Raw genomic sequence first — 16074 nt, 5'->3', positions numbered from 1 at the left:
GCTGGGGTGATTCTCCTAGTTCCTCTGCTACAGCTGCAGGTCCCTGCCCAGAGCAGTTGATCTCATGGGGGTTTCTCAGGGTGGAGAACACCATGCTGGACGGCTGCACAGACCCTGTAGCCACTGGCATCTCTGCTACTGAATACTCGGAGAATCTGAGGGAGGAGAGAAGCCTCCTAAAAATCGTCCTCTGGCACCCATGCAGGCTAGGAGGTCTCATGAATCATTGACAGAGATTCGGCCGTGCTCACCACTGCCACCGACTGGGAAAGAGGAGAGTACTGCTCTCTTCCTGCACAGAGCCATGGTGAAGAGGAAGATGGAGAGTCTGCAGGGGCTACCCAAACTGAACGTGCCCACCAGCCTCAGCCCGGGGAACTTGAGCAGCAGCAGCTGTCCAAGGTGTGAAGAATTCCAGCTCCTGAGCTCTAGGACTGGGTGCGTCATCCTCTCCTTTCCCATGACCTGGCTTAGACCCTGATGCCAGGCAGCCCCAAGCTGCCTCCAAGTTGAAGGCAAGGAGAGGCAGGAGCGTCTCAGCCAGAAGGTGAGAGAGATTTTTCCCCCGCAGCCAACTTTCCATGCGAGCAAACTACACCCTGCAACTCTTGGAGACTTACCACATGCATCGGGAACGGTGGAGCAGGACCGTAGAGCTGAATCGGCAGAGGAATTATGAAGAGAATAGTTTTTTCTGGTAAATCTCTCCAGCTATGGCTGGTGTCTCCCCATCCCCTGCAGTACCCTTCCCTCCACAACCAGGAGCACCCAGGGGAAGGGAGTCTGTCACTGGGACCCCTCATGGTAGGGCGGCAGGCTTGGGAGGTTGTGACCTGGGATGAGGCACCCTGCCATCTGAGGGCCAGCTGTTAGGCACTCCAGTAGGATTTCTAGGTAGAACCAGAAAGTTGTGGGTGGCCAAAGAGACAAGGATTCCTCCAGTGTCTTCTAACTAGACACTGAGATGTCTTGCCTTGTGGGTCAATACCTGTTTGGTCCAAAGTCTCCTCCATTGCCCAACCCATCCCCAGGCTGACTGCCTGCACATGGGACCTTGTCATTGCCTCAGACACAAGTCCCTGTGTTCCACCAGAGAAAGTATGGAAAGGCCAGAGGAAGCAGATCCCATAATATCCAGCCTGAACTAAGACTGTACCATTTTACACCTTCCTCCATGTGCAATAAAACCAAACTCTTCCTCCTTAACACTGCAGCATTGGGAGGCAGATGACTCTCTGGAATCCAAGGGAAAGGTATCTGGACTTCTGGCAGAACAGAGGACATGCGAATATGATGGGTAAGTCTGTAAATGTGGTCCCAAGTCCTCCCATCTCCGTCTCTTCTGTAGTCCTATTAAATCCAGTCTCTACCTCTCTTTTGGGTGGCTGCACTCCCTCTTCCGAGCTGGTGTCCAGAGCCAGGATGGGCTCCTGGTGCTGTGTGTATTTCCATGGGGCACACTGGGGGCTCCAGGCTGATCAGAGATGCCCACAGGGGCTCTGGGACTCACCACAAGGCTGATAGAGTGGGGTGAGGGACCCAACGGGCACATGAGGGCCCTGGGGTTCATGCAAAGGATCACCCACTGCATACCCTGTGGTGCACGGAGGGATGGGGAGGAGGAGACAGTGGGATGGTCCCCGGAGGGTTGTGGCTGCCCAGGATGTGGACCAGGGAGCTCTCGTCCCCACCAAGTCCTTCCCTCTCCACCAGCACTGAGCCCAGCCTGACCCAGGGCCAGAAACACCAAAAGCAGCCCTAGAGTCACCAAAGAACCCTATCGAAGGCATGAAATTGAGGGGGGAAACATGGAGAGGATTCTTTCATTAATAATGAATAGAAAGGTTGTGCTTTAATATATGGATGAAGAACACAAGATCCTCAACTCTGCCCTCCGCCTCGGCAGAGAGGGACGTACACAGGGTGGTTCCAGCTCAGGGAACATGGGACCATTTTGATGTCCCTGTTTGGGCACCTGGGGTGTTTTGGGAGCCTGTGAGCATCAGCAGGGAGAGAAAGGCAGGGGCAGGATGGTTCTGAGAGAGCAAACTCCTGGCCCTCCACACCCTCGCCAAATATGAGACCATTTTGGCTTGCCCAATGAAGGAGAAAGCCCCCATGGGGGAATGAAGGAAGAGGAGGTCAGAATGGTATTGGATCTCTTGGCCAATTTCTACCCCAGGCCATCTCATACCATCCACTCCCACCTCTGTGATGTAGACTCAGTCATAAAGAGGCTAAAAGGACAGAAAATTAAGTTTTCTCTCCAAACCAAGCAGGAGCAAAAAGCCTAGAGGAGGAAATAATAAGCAGCACTGACCAATGTACCCCATCAGCTGGGCTACCAGAGGGCAAAAAAAGGATGGGGAAGGATTAAAAGTGTCATGGAAGGAGCTGGAAGGGGTGTTTTTGGGTGAAAACCAAGGACCGAAAGGCAGACCTCAGTGTCAGCACAAATGCTGGAGACATGAGCTTGGGGGACAAGAACCCAAACTGAGGAGCCCCACAAAGCTGAGCCCAGCCAGTAGGCTCAGCCCAACCATGCCACCCACCCTGGTCTTCCCAGAGGAATGCTGCCAGGGAAAGATTTCTGTGCAGAGACCATGGCCAGGCAGGGAGGTGGCCGTAAGGCCCCAGGGATGTTGGATGAGTGGCCCTGGGGACATCCCGGGTTACCTGGACGCCCCTGCCCACAGCATGACTCAACTCCCCATGGAGATCCTCGCGCCATTTGTTGTATTTTAAACTGAATTGCCACAAACTTGTATCACACACTTACAATGCCATAAAATTACTTAATTACATAGCTCTTGTATAACTCAGACTTAGCTGGAACTATTATAACTCTAAATTTGCTGTATTATAGCATGATGCCCCTGTTGCATGATGCCCCCATGGCACGATATCCCCTCCACAGGGCTGTCCCTTGGTGCCATCCCGGCATTGACAACGTTTTCCACAATTTAGAGCCCTGTTCCAGACTGCCGAAGCTCTGAGCAGCAGCATCCCAGTCCATTTGTAGCTGGCTTAATAAAATAGTGTGGTTTTATTCTCCAGGCGGTGCTGGGCGCCTGGTGCCGGAGGAGGGGACGGTGCAGGCACTCTCTTCCTCGTGGTCCCGGCGTGTGGCAGAACTTCTGCTGTGATCGTATAGTGGTCAGTACTCTGCGTTGTGGCCGCAGCAACCTCGGTTCGAATCCGAGTCACAGCAAGGTTTTTGCAAAACCGCCTTGGGCACAAAAATGCCAGGTTGAAGACAGGAGGGACGCATCCGCGAGGGAAACGCTGAGAATTTTGAAGAAATCACCCAGTTTTCCACCTCTTCCTCACCCTTCCTCCCGGTTTTGCAAAAAGAGGACCAGAAGACACTGTGGCCACCCCACAGAGGGAGAATAGGTGGGAGGCAGCAGCTTGCTGCCCCAGGCTCAGCTCTGGAGAGACAAGAGAGCTCCCTCCTGCCCTACAAGGTAGGAAGGATCTGCCACAGCTACCACCTGAAGAAGGAAGATCAAGCTGATGCAGACCTGCTGCTGGCTCTCCCAGCTCCTGGGGAACAGGATTTCGGCTGCGGCACCTCCAGGGATGCCTTCACAGCATTGGCAAAACCCATCCCGTGCTCAGGGATGACCCTGACACACTGCGGGTCTGGGAATGGGAGGTCTCATGGGCACCAAGAGGCAGGTGAAGATCTCTGGGGTGCACCAGGAGGTGCTTCAGCTTGAGGAACCTTTTTAAACTGTTGCCTTTACTGTTCAGGAGCCTTCAGACCACGGAGGCATCCTGTTTGCTTGGTCATGGTGCCCTCTCCTGACAGAAGTGCAGAACTCACTCAAAAATGAAATTACGAGCTGCATAAAGTGTCGCACTTGAGGCTCAGCTGGTGAAGAAGACGCTACCCAAGCAGCGGGTCTCGGTTTATTCACCACTGCAGCAGAAACTGAAAGTAGCACCCACGCAGATTGTCTCAGGGGTCCGCAGGGCTTGTGCATGGGAGAGGGAGGCATTTTTTTATTGCATAAAATAAATAATTTTTCTTTGACACTTTAGCCATAGTAAGGAACGGAGAGCAAAATTCGTTATGCATTCACCTCTAGGATTTGCAGTTTATAGGGCACTACTTGCACAACTTCACACTCCTCCGATCTCCATTTACTGCTTCACTGAAAACACATATTTCTTTACTCAGAGAAAGCTCAAAAAGTGTTTTCCCTTCTAAAGATAACACAGAAGAAAGAGAAGAAAAACATCTAGAGAAGTTGTCCTTTAGCAGCAGCGGTACCTGTCTGTCCTGGTTTGGGGTAGAACAGAACCAATTTTCCTTTCTGTGATTTTACTTTTCAGTTAAGTCTCTTCTAACTAAGAACTAACTCCTACACAGCTCAGAAGCAGAAATACGTAATTTCCCCAACCCTCTTTTTTGCACATACCACCTCTGAGAAAGTCTGTTTGGGGGATAAGGCCATTAAGCTTATCTGAAGAAGAACGTACTGTGCTTGAGAAATGGATGCGTGTTCGGGTTGAAAAATGTCAAAATCCCGAAGTAGATATTTTTCATCCAAAATTGCTCAGTTTGCTGCTAAAAGAGTTTCTCTTTTGCAGAAATAACCTGAAGTGTATATCCCCGTACGCAGCGCAATTCAGGGCTTGGCCAAAGCAGTGCGGTGGCCCCATGTGTCTCTACAGCCTCTGCTCTCACATGAACCATCTTCCCTTAAAAGAACACAGGGCTCTGCTCTGTTTGGAGCGTGTTTGGGATGACAGGGAATGGAATCACAGGCTGGCTGAGGTTGGAGATCACCTAGTTGAACCCTCTGCTCAACTAGGGCCATCCAGAGTCCAGACAGCTTCTGCATGTCTCCATGGATGGAGACTCCACAACCTCCCTGGGCAACCTGTGCCAGTGCTCGGTCACCCTCACAGTAAAAAAGTGTCACTTAATGTTCAGACGGAGCCTCCTGTGTTCCGGTTTGTGCCCATGGCCTCTGGGCATCACTGAGAAGAATCTGGCTTCCCTCCTAGGGAGACATGCTCCAGTCCCTTCATCATCTTCATGGAGAAAAAGCAGATGCTTATCCTCTGAGGGTGCTGCAGAAGGTTTGGGTACCACCTTTCAGTGAGGAAGGGAAGGACAGCCCCTTGCTCCTTCATCCACATTTCAGCTCTGCCAGCTGGAGGAGGTGCCTATCCGCTCTGTGGGCTCCTAAAGGATAAAGTCTTCGCCTAGACAGGGGCTTGAACCCTGGACCCTCAGATTAAAAGTCTGATGCTCTCCCAGCTGAGCTATCCAGGCTCTTGCTTAGGAAATTTTGGGGGTTGTTTGCCACAGGCAGTGAGGACCCCCCCCCCTTCACTGTGTCACCAGAGGGACAATAAGGGGACTCCCTTAGACCTCTCCCACCCCAACAAGGATACCACATGAGGAGGAACCTCCACCAGGAGCTCTACCCTCCTCTGGCACCTCTTACTCAGGCAAGGATGGGGTCACTTGGGGAAGGGGAGGCACAAATGCCGGGTCTGTCCCCTTGGGGACAGCCAAAAGCCAGAGTGACAAGGAGGAGGAGAAGGAGGAGAAGGAAGAGGAGCAGGAAGGGGACAGCCCAGTGAGGGCTGTGGATGGAAAATCCTAACCCAGCAGCAGAAAATCCCAACCCAGCTTCCTCCCAAAGCCGCAGTGTCCCACACTGGCTGTCCCTGCAGGGAGTGCACGGCTCCCTGTGATGGAACAAGCGGAGGACAAGGTCCCAATAGTCCTTGTGTGTTTTATATTGGTATTTGGATCAATACTGGTTCTTTAGTGTTATTAATGTTAATCATTTATTATTATTCTATTAACTCTGTTTATATTTCAATCCTCAGTTTTCCTGTTTTCCCCAATTCCCCTTCCTGTGTGGGAAGGGGTCATCAGGTGAGAGAATAATTGTCTGAACGACAAGAAATTGTTGTGCGTTCCTCAAGCCATAGCACCGTGCCCTCGGAGGGGGCTACAAGCTCAGGTGGGCTCCTGAAGGCCACCTGTCCTTTTCTCCTGCCTTTCCTCCCCGTTTCGTGGGAATGGGCCCCACTGCTCCACAAGGAACTCACCCCACCAGCACAGCCCACCCACCAGCGCCCTCCAGCCCCATGTCGACCCAACCCAACTTGCTCTTCCCTGGGAGGAAGAAGACATCTTCCCTTCAGTAGTACGACTTTTCTGAAGCCAACGCACTCTTCTGGACCTCTTTATTCCCATCCTGGCCAAGCTGGAAGGGAAGCTCTCCCCAGAAAGGCCGCGTGCTTTTCTCCCTTCCTCTCAGAGCAGGAGGAGGTGGGAGGCAGCAGCTTTCTGCGCCAGAGCTCAGGTCCAGGGAAGATGCTAGCTAAGAAGGATTTGCACCCAAAGGATTGAAAGGCCGTGCTCCAGCTAGGTTTGAACTCCCCCTGCAGCATTCCTCTGCTTGGCACTGGCCCATTGTCCCACCTGAGCACACTGGGAAGGCTGGAGAAAGCCCATGAGCTCTACCACCATGCCTCAGCACCATTCACCTCTTCTCAAATGCTTTCTTCTGGCCTCTCCGACAATGAGCAGCTCTTCCCATCAGCTGCAGCATTGAGTCCAGGGGGGAAGGTGCCATCCTGATGAATTTCTGCTCACAAATTTCAAAAATTTTAAAAAAACCCTAATTTCCCCCATCCCTCAGTCCCTCCCCAGGCACACAGCCCCAACGCAGACCGGAGCTTGGAGAACATTTCCTCTGCCCGCAGCCCCAGCCCATGCAGGCAGCACAGCTGGGCTCAACATACCAGGCTGAAAGCCAAGAGCAGTGATTTTAAGGAGAAAAGTTAAATTATGCCATAATAAGCCCTGGGGTAAGTAGAGACCCCCCCGTGAGAGGCTGTGGGGCAGAGAGCCTGGCAAAGGCAGAGGACAGGACAGGGGCAAGCAGAGATTTTTTTATCATTCCTTTCTTGTTCCCAAGGTGTCCCCAGGTTTCTCTCCACCAAGGGGAGCATGTTGGAGATGCTTCCCCAGATCCTCCTCTGAGCCCCACGTGCTCAGCCAGTGCCACCGAGCTCAGCCCAAGGGTGACACTGACCCCTGAGATGGGATGGGGAAACCCCCGCACCCTGGATCCGACCTCCTCGTCTCTGCGGTCAGTTTGTCCAGCCCTCGCCTGCCGGGCTTTCCTTGGGCAAAGCAGTGCTTGGGCTCACCAGGAGACTGGCTGTTCCAGGGGGATGGAGTCTCCCAGGGGAGTAGGTGAGGGTTGCGTGGGCAGCTGGAGCCCATTTCTGCATCCTCATGTGGATTTGTAGCCCCCTTTCCAAAATGCAGCACAGACGCCTTCAGTAGGATCTGTGGCCATGCATTGCAAAAACAGCTGAAAAAGCCCACCTGAATCTGCGATGTCACCCTCTCCTTCTTCTCCCTGGGGCTGGACTGTGCCCCAGGGTCCCTGGGGACCTGGCAGCAGCTCCCCCTTAGTGTCCCAGGGGGCAGGGGCTGGAAGGCTAGAGGGCTGGAGGGGGAACCAGGGAGGGACCAGGTCTGCTTCCTGGGGAAGGGGCATCTGGCATCGCCCCCTCCTTGCACCCTGGTCCCTTCTACCCTGTGTCCCTGCAGGCACTGCTGGCCTGGGTCCCCCTACCTTCCCCTGGGGGTCCCCAAGGGTCCTCTCTCCCTGGTGCAGGCAGGGCCACCTGGAGCCCTGCCCATGCCCTGGGGGCTGTGGGGGCTCCACCCAGCTGGGGCTGATGCCAAGGGGACACCTACAGGTACTCGGAGCCCACAGTGTCCGGGAGCTGCAGGGTCCCAGGGTGCCTGTTGGGGGGACACAGGGGGGATGCTGCATCCCCACAGGGACAAGTGCCTGCTGGGGGGATGCTGCATGGGGCAGCCTGGGCAGGGGGACAAGGGGCAGGGGCAGTGCCTGGGGTGGCACTGGGGGACCTGCTGCTGCCATGTGGCACCAGGGGCTGCCCAGATGTGTCCTCGCCTCTCCAATGTCTCGCAGAGGTTTGGGGTCCCCCTGGCCATGTCAGCAGCACCAGCCCCCTCTTTCCAAGGGCAGGAGGAGTGGAGAGATGCTGTGTCCACCCGGGCAGGGAGCGGGCAGGGTGCTGGGAGCCCTGGGCACCCCCATGGGGTAACCCTGGGAGCGGGGTGCAGGAGGAAGTGCATGGCAGCCACAACACCAGCGGAGGGACACCAGGGCACCAGGAAGCTGCTATAATGACATCCCTGCTCCGCTGGCACCCGCAAGGCAGTGCTCTTGGGGTGCAGAGAGCCCCCAGGCACCCCTGGGCTGCCTTGGCAGGGCATGGCATGGCCACAAGGCCAGTCCTTCGGACCTCCCCGTCCCTCCTCCCCATCACGGCCAGCCCCTTGCAGCTCTCCCCTCCCCTGCAGCCCGGGTGCCTCTTGGCTGGACCTGTGTAAAAAAATATAAAAGGCTGTTTTGCTTGGAAGACGTCCGGAGGATCCCGGCGGAGCCTGCCATGGGGAGCAGCGGCGGCGGGGTTGCGTTGCTGACGCTGTCGCTGCTCCTGCAGCCCACGTCCCAGTTCTGGCTCTTCAACGTCCTCTTTCCACCCACCACCACCCCAGAAGCTCCCCCGACCAACAGCACGCCGCCCGTGGTACTCGGTAAGGTCACGGGCACCACATGGGGTACGGGTGGGCACCCCGGGGGACACGCAGCCCCCCCAGAGCTGGTGGTAAGGTTGGGGTGCCACACTGCCAGTGGCTCGGTGGCTCTTGGCTGCAGTGACCCTTTGCAGTCTGGAGCTGGAGCCACCAAGGAGGGGGTGACACACGGCTCTCAGGTCACGTCCTACCTGCCAGGCTGGGGAGGCAGAGCTGGCCACAGTTGCCTGGAGCTGGGGGGGCAGGCTGGGCACCCCAGAAAGCAAATCAGGCTCCAAAATCTCACAGCTGGCCCAGAGGGTGTTTTAGGGCTTGCTCGGTTCGGGGAGGGGGGGGGTCTGCTGGCAGAGGGATGGGGGCTGCAGCTCATCCTCATCTGCTGCTTCCCACAGCTGCCGCTGCCAGTGCAGTGGGCCAGCACCTGCCACCCCTTGGTCCCCCAAAGTCCACTTCCTCCCGTGTCTTCTGCTGCTCCCTGGCGATAGTTAAGTCATCCTCTCCAGCTGCAGAAGGGCATCCATCTTGCATCCCACCCTGCCTGGGGCATCGGGTAGAGGAGAGCAAAGCCAACAGGCAGAGGTGCAACGGGAGGCAAAAGGAGAGGTTGGGGCATCACCTCGGGGAGGTGGGAGCAGCAGCCACCAGCTGGTACCTCCATCCTGCAGGGCTCTGCCTTCCTTTGCCCCTGTGCCATCACTGGGGACTCGAGATAGGGTTCTGCCATGAAACCTCTGCTGAGCAGAGTTGGGTTTTTTCTCCTTTTTCTTGAATCGAGCCAAGTTTCCCCTTTAAAAAGAGAAGAGAAAAAGCAGAACATCCCTGCTGCAATGCTGAGGGCTGACCCCACAATCTCCATTCACGGAAGGGAGCAGGGGATGGTGTCCGTAGCCTCGGTGCCCTGGGGCAAGTCCTGCTTGGCCCCACCAGGTGCCTCTTCTCAGCATGACCTGTGATGGTTGCAGTATCTCCCCATGCCCCTGGTACCAGCCTCAGTCCCTGTCCTGTGCTCAGCCAGGTCCGGCTGCCCCATGTGCTGCTCAGCATCTGCACGTAGCCCATCCCCCTGGGCCGGGTGTCCCAGTAACCCCCCAGTGCCCTTGGGACCACCGATAACCCCTCTGCCCCCACAGGAACTCCCTTAATAATTACCTAATGTCCTCTGGAAGGGGAGGCAGAGCTCAGGGCTGTGTGCCGGGGGCCGGGTCCTGGTTGTGTGCCCTTGGGAGCTGTCAGAGCAGCTCGTGGTCCTGCTCTGGGGAGGTCCTCTCTGCCCGGGGAGGTCCTCTCTGCCTGCTCCCTACCTGGGTGCTCCTACACCAGGGTTCAGTGGATGGGCCTGGTCCCCAACTAGGTGCTTTAGAGGCAAGATTAGACCCTCCCTGTGTCCCTGGGGAGATGCCAAAGAGGTGAGGGAGCTGTGAAGCAGGGTGAGGGAGGCAACCACTACATCTCCTTCACCCCGCACATGGGATGAGGCTTTTGGAGGCTGCAGCCATGCCCCTGCTGTGCTGGGGCCATGGTGGGTGGGATGAGGGTAGAGCATCCCCAGACCAGGCTGCCCTCCCACCCTGCGAAGGGGAAAGTGCTGTGGCACCCCCAAATGCCTGTGCCCCCGTGGAGCCCAGGGTCCAGCAACACCCGAGGCTGGTGGGGATCAGGGGAAATGGGGCACATCTTTCTCAGATTAAAGATGCTCCTTGCCTGCATCCTTCAGCCCCCATGCCAGCCAACATGGCTCCCACCCCACAGTGCTTGTGGGGTCCCACAGCACAGCCCGTCTCCAGGTCCCAAAGCAGCACAGGGTAGGCATCTATAGGCACTTTGGGTCACAAAACAGCTCGTGGTGTCCTTGGGGGAAGCGGCTTATGTGAGACAAACAACAAGCCATGTAGCAGACAGTGCCTGCAGCAGCACTGAAGATCCACATTGTCCCAAGCCATGTGTCTTCAGCCAGTCTTTGGACCCACTGGGGCCATGGGATTCATCACCCAGTGATCCCATCCCACCAGCCACTGTCCCCTGCATCCTTTCACCTCTTGTCCTTGCCCTTGGGGTCAGCATTGGCACCACGAGCTGGCTCTTGGCTCCTGCACACTGGCTGGGAACACTCGTCATGGTGTCTGCCCCCAGCACCGGCAAATATATATTGGGGTGGCACTGGGATGGGTGTCCCATCCCTGCCAGGAACCGCACTGAAGCTCCCAGAGGCAGACCAAACACCCCAGTGATGGTCGCCCTCCATCGAGGGAGCCCAGATCACCCGTGTCAGACTGTGAACTTGTTTAAAACCGTGCTGTGTTTACCATACGGGCGATTTGCACTGAATTCCCGCAGGGTACGGTTCCGCTTGGCGCTGAACCAGCCCAGAGACCTTGTTGTGCCTCCGCGGGGGGGTTTAAAGTTCAGGAAAACAGCGCGTGGGCCTCGGGAGCAAGCACCGGGATGATTTTCACCTCCCTGGGGACTCTGTGTGTTCACGAGCTGTCCCACTACCCCAGGACAAGGTGCCAGGGGTGCCGTAGGGTTGGACAGCCCTGTGTGCCACCAACTCCTTCCTCCTGCCAGGCTGTAGCAAGGAGAGAAGGAGGATGGAAGCCTAGCCAGGCGTGGGGAATAATCTGGGATGCTTCGTACTGGTGGGGATTGGCAGGTTTGGGCCAAGGGTGGCAGATCTGGGGGTCTCCCCATAGGAAAGGCAGCTTGGAGGGTCCCTGAGGATGCGTTTTTAGCACCGTTTCCATGGTAACCCCCCATCTCAGCTCCTGTGCTGAGCAGGCTGTTCTCCAGGGATGCTGCTCCAGGAGGTCCCCAGCGGGGCAGCCCCAGGGAAGCTCTGCTTGGGGGCTGTGAGAAGCCCTGGGGCAGTGGGACGGGGTCTGTAACTGGCTCTGCTCTCCCTCTGTGGTGCCACCAGTGCCCGGGTGTCTCGGGAACCAGCTGGAAGCAAAGCTGGACAAGCCGGACGTGGTGAACTGGATGTGCTACCGCAAAACAGAGGACTATTTCACCATCTGGCTCAACCTCAACACCTTCCTGCCAGTGGGAGTTGACTGCTGGATCGATAACACCAGGTACCGCTCCCCCCCATCCTGGGAGCTTCCCGGGGAAATGACCTACCAGGGATCTTCCTCCCCTCTCCTCCCCCCCAGCCATGACCTAGCACACATGGAAAAGCACGCGACCGTTTGGGAACACAGCTGGCTGTCCCTTTCCCATGTCCCTGCCATGTGCTTGTGACCAGATGGACTGTCCTCAGCACCCACTGGAGATGCTGTCACCCCGGCGGGCACCACAGGGTGAGGGGACCATCACAGCCTGCTCCATCAGAGCCTCCTGTCCCGAGATGCTGGGCAACCAGCATGGACACTGGCTTGGCACCAGTCCACCTCCCCATCCACACAACACTTGAAAAGAGCCACCCAGCTCCAAGCTGCCACCCAGTGATCTCCACCCCATCCTTTGGGGATATGGTCCTTCCGCTACATTCTCTCCTGTCCCCCACAGGGTGGTGTACAATCGAACCTCTCGGAAAATGACCAATGCCCCAGGGGTGCACATCCGTGTGCCTGGCTTTGGCAAGACCTATTCCGTGGAATACCTGGATCAGAGCAAGTTGGCAGGTGAGAGGAGGAGAGGCGCAGGGTGTCCAGTGTTCCCATGTACCCCCTGCAAGTGGAGAGCGGTCTCCATGTCTCCAGGGGAGACAACTTCTTCAGATAGCCCAGGTCACATGGGAGTGAAGGACGTAGGCCTTAGGCACATGGTCCCTTCAAGTGTCAGCAGAGACCACCCCATCCTTGATCCCAGCACGTAAGGGACGCATGGAGATGCTCTGGCTGGAGCCAGCAAGCTACAGAACTTAGCAGAGAACATTGTGGCCATGAGCAGGACCAGGGTGGAAAAAGGTTGGCAGGAGAAGAGCACAGACCTAATTCCCACCTATTCTCTCTGCCTGTAGGTTATCTGCACACCCTGGTGCAGAACCTGGTGAACAACGGCTACGTGAGGGACCAGACGGTTCGGGCAGCCCCCTACGACTGGAGGGTCGGGCCCCGTAAGTTTGGGGTTTGTGGCCAGGCCACCCACGGAGGGAGGGAAGCTCTCACAGGCTGTGTGAGCTGGCTGGTTTGGAGGAACTCCTGGACAAGGGTTGCTGCCCATGGTGGTGGTTGCTTATCCATTTCTGGTGCTCTCACATGAATTTATGGTGGCACTTGTGGCCTCTGCACCCACACTTCTCTCTGGTCGGGGCTCCTAGGGTCAGCCCTGGAGCACTGTGGCCATGAGCTGGTGTCCCTCTTACCCACAGAGGAGCAGCCCGAATACTTCCAGAACCTGAAGGCACTGATCGAGGAGATGCACAATGAGTACCAGCGACGCGTCTTCCTCATCGCTCACAGCATGGGCAACCTGAACATCCTCTACTTCTTGCTCCAGCAGACACAAGCCTGGAAGGATCAGTACATTGGAGGTTTCATCTCCCTGGGTGCCCCCTGGGGAGGGTCCGTCAAGCCCCTGCGTGTCCTGGCGTCGGGTGGGTGACTCTTTGTGTGCAGCCAACTCCTTGCTTTCTTTCCCTCCTGCAGAAATGGAAGGGTGGTGGAGGGCAGGTAAAGGACATGGTGGTGGAAGAGGTGGGGGACAGACAGCCAAGAGGTCTTTGGAGGTAGCACTCATGCTCTGGTGCTGATGCAGCTGCATCCCGCTGCATCCCATGGTGCAGAAAGCACCATGGAGGTTCCTGCCACATCTCCAGCAGCAGAACAGAGGCCCAGGACATGCCCTGGGGCTTCCTCTGGTTTCCATGATTGGGGCTGGTGGGTTGGTGTGCCTGGAAAACTGCTGTCAGAATGGTCCTCCTGCAGCCCAGCCATCCCCCTTCCTCCCCACCGGCTCTCGCCAGACAGCCTGCAGCACAGCCTGTACCATGCCCAAGGTCAACTCCTGGGCTAGGGATGCTCCTGGAAAGGCAAAACATCCATCCTAGGCAAGAAAAGGGCTCAGCCAAAAATCTTGGGGCCAAGGAAGCAGTTGGAAGCATGCTCACCCCCTTCTCACTGCCTCCCCAGAGTCTGCACCACCTCCATCCATGCAGGTTGCAGGACCTTCACTCCAAACCATACAGCCCTTCTGCATCAGGGGACACGGAGGCCACCCAAGGGATGCTCGCACTAGGAGAGAACCACTTGCTTGGATCTCCCCACATCTCAAAGCCCGTCCCCCATAACCTTTGCTGTTTTCAGGTTTTAATCTCCCTTCACCCAGTTCCTCTTTAGTCTCTTTGCAGCCCAGAAAGCCACAATCACTTGCCTAATGCTGACAGCCCAGAATATCTACAAGTCACAAGCTAAGCCTCCAAAAATGCATGGAATTAAAATCATGTGCTTGAAGGTTTTGACATCTGGCCCCTTGCATCACCCTTAAGTCATGACCTCATATTTTTCTCTGTTGCCCCTAGGGCCGGAGACATTTTTAAGGTAACCTGAGATCATTGTGTGGTCTTAGGGCTCCAGACACACCAAAAATGCCAAGGCTTGCAGGATGCTTGTGGGTTGGCCACCCATTATCAGCACCTTCATGGGGCTCAGCTCACTCCTGTCCCCACAGGCAGATGTGGAGGGGCCGGGGTTGTAGGGAAAGTCCAGGGCTGGGTTGCTCAGGGCCATTACACATCCAGGTTTGTCTACACTCAGCCCCTCTTAGCAGCCAGGGATGTCATGCCGGCGAGAAGAGTTTGAGGGATTGATGTGGTCTGCAGCCAGAAGGGTAAGGAGAGGACAAGAAGGTCATGGGCATGGCAGGGGTAAGAAGGGGAAGATCTGAGGTGGAACCATACTCCAGAGAGCTGTGAGTCACTGGCGGACAGGCTGACCCCAGCACAGCCGCCCAAGGGGCACCATTTGCAAAGGTACATTTTGGTGCAGTTTCTCATGATCCCCTGTGTGTTCTGCAGGTGACAATCAGGGCATCCCACTCATGTCCAACATCAAGCTGCGTGAAGAGCAGCGCATGACCACCACCAGCCCCTGGATGTTCCCAACGAGCCTGGCCTGGCCCGAGAACCACGTTTTCATCTCCACTCCCTCCTACAATTACACCTACCGGGACTACAAACGCTTCTTCACTGACGTCAACCTGGAGGATGGCTGGTACATGTGGGAGGACATGAAGGACTTGCTGAAGGGTTTACCTCCTCCTGGAGTGGACACATATTGCCTCTATGGCACAGGCTACCCCACAGTGGAGACCTACATATATGATGAGCGTTTCCCTTATGAGGACCCCGTGGACATGATTTACGGCGATGGGGACGACACCGTCGCCACACGCAGTTTGGAGCTGTGCAAGCGGTGGCACGACCAGCAAAAGCAGAAGGTGTTCGTCCAGGAGCTGCGAGGTGTTGACCACCTCAACATGGTCTTCAGCAACCTGACGCTCAGTTCCATCAATGAGATCCTGCTGGGAAGCCCACAAGAGCAGGGGGAACCAGGGCAGGTGGGACCCAGCCCAGAGGCAGGGAAAGCGAGGAAGATCCTACCTGGATGGAAGGTCCTTAAGGAGCCCAAAAAGAACTGAAAGAAATGAGGGCCAGCTTCCCTCCGTGCTGGTAGCCACCACATTGCAAGGGGAGCAATGGGCTTGGAGCTGTTTGGAAGGAAAAGGAGCAAGACCATCTCAGGTGGATGGGCTGGCACCCACTTCCACAGTGACTGGTTTTTCTTTCGGGAACGGCGATTAATTATACTTCCAAGGCTTGTCACTTCCCACTAGCGGGTGGATAATTAACCGCGCTGCCAGCTCATTAACATCACACTTGCGAATTATGGTGTATGCACAAGCCCTCGTTGCTAGCAAGCCACGTCTAGGCACTTTGGAGGCTGCGGAGCCCACGGAGCTGTAGCTTCTGCTCACTTGGGACAGAGCAATTCGCATAACGAGCGCGGGCTCTGACTTTCCGGGGCGGTCACGGGGGTGTCACGGGGGTGGCACAGGGGTGGCACAGGGGTGGCAGGGCGGGTATGGCTCGCAGGAGCACCTCTGCCAGCCACCAGTGTGCAGGCAGCGAGCGAGGTTCGTCGGGCAAGAGCAGCTCGAAATCAGCAGATTTACAAAATAATAAACACACTTTGCTTCTGAGCGCCGAGTCCGCCTCCTCCTTGCCCAGCGGGGTAAAGCCAGCCCTCCCCCAAAGTGGAGCCGCTCGCTGCTGGTGGCACACAGGGCTTTGGGAAAAGCCACGTGCCTGGCCGGTGCGACCGGGGCTGGCGATGCAACTGGGGCTGGTGACACGACCGGAGTGACATGTGACTGGGGCTGGTGACAGGATCGTGGCTGGTGATGTGACTGGGGCTGGAGATATGACTGAGGCTGGTGACAGGATCGTGGCTGGTGATGTGACCAGGGCTGGCAACGCAGCCAGCTTGACGATGCAACCGGGGCAGCAATGGTGA

At 56.5% G+C, this 16074-nt stretch overlaps 1 protein-coding gene and 2 non-coding genes across 3 annotated transcripts; 2 read left to right on the top strand and 1 right to left on the bottom strand.

Moving 5' to 3' along the window:
* Positions 1-3139: 3139 nt before the first annotated feature.
* TRNAH-GUG (transfer RNA histidin (anticodon GUG)) lies at positions 3140-3211 on the top strand. The gene has a single exon. It is a non-coding gene; the product is annotated as a tRNA-His (tRNA).
* A 2006-nt stretch (positions 3212-5217) lies between these two features.
* Positions 5218-5290, bottom strand: TRNAK-UUU (transfer RNA lysine (anticodon UUU)). Its single transcript has one exon. It is a non-coding gene; the product is annotated as a tRNA-Lys (tRNA).
* A 3185-nt stretch (positions 5291-8475) lies between these two features.
* LCAT (lecithin-cholesterol acyltransferase) lies at positions 8476-15199 on the top strand. Its single transcript, XM_074151755.1, has 6 exons — positions 8476-8623; positions 11538-11694; positions 12128-12243; positions 12582-12677; positions 12933-13157; positions 14577-15199. Exons 1-6 carry the CDS (start codon positions 8476-8478, stop codon positions 15197-15199), a joined length of 1365 nt encoding a protein of 454 aa, XP_074007856.1.
* The last annotated feature ends 875 nt before the right edge of the window (positions 15200-16074 follow it).

This window comes from Numenius arquata, chromosome 8 (genome assembly GCF_964106895.1).
Source record: "Numenius arquata chromosome 8, bNumArq3.hap1.1, whole genome shotgun sequence".
NCBI lineage: Eukaryota > Metazoa > Chordata > Aves > Charadriiformes > Scolopacidae > Numenius > Numenius arquata.
Note: the sequence above shows the minus strand (reverse complement) of the source record. Positions and strands in the feature narration are given on the sequence as shown.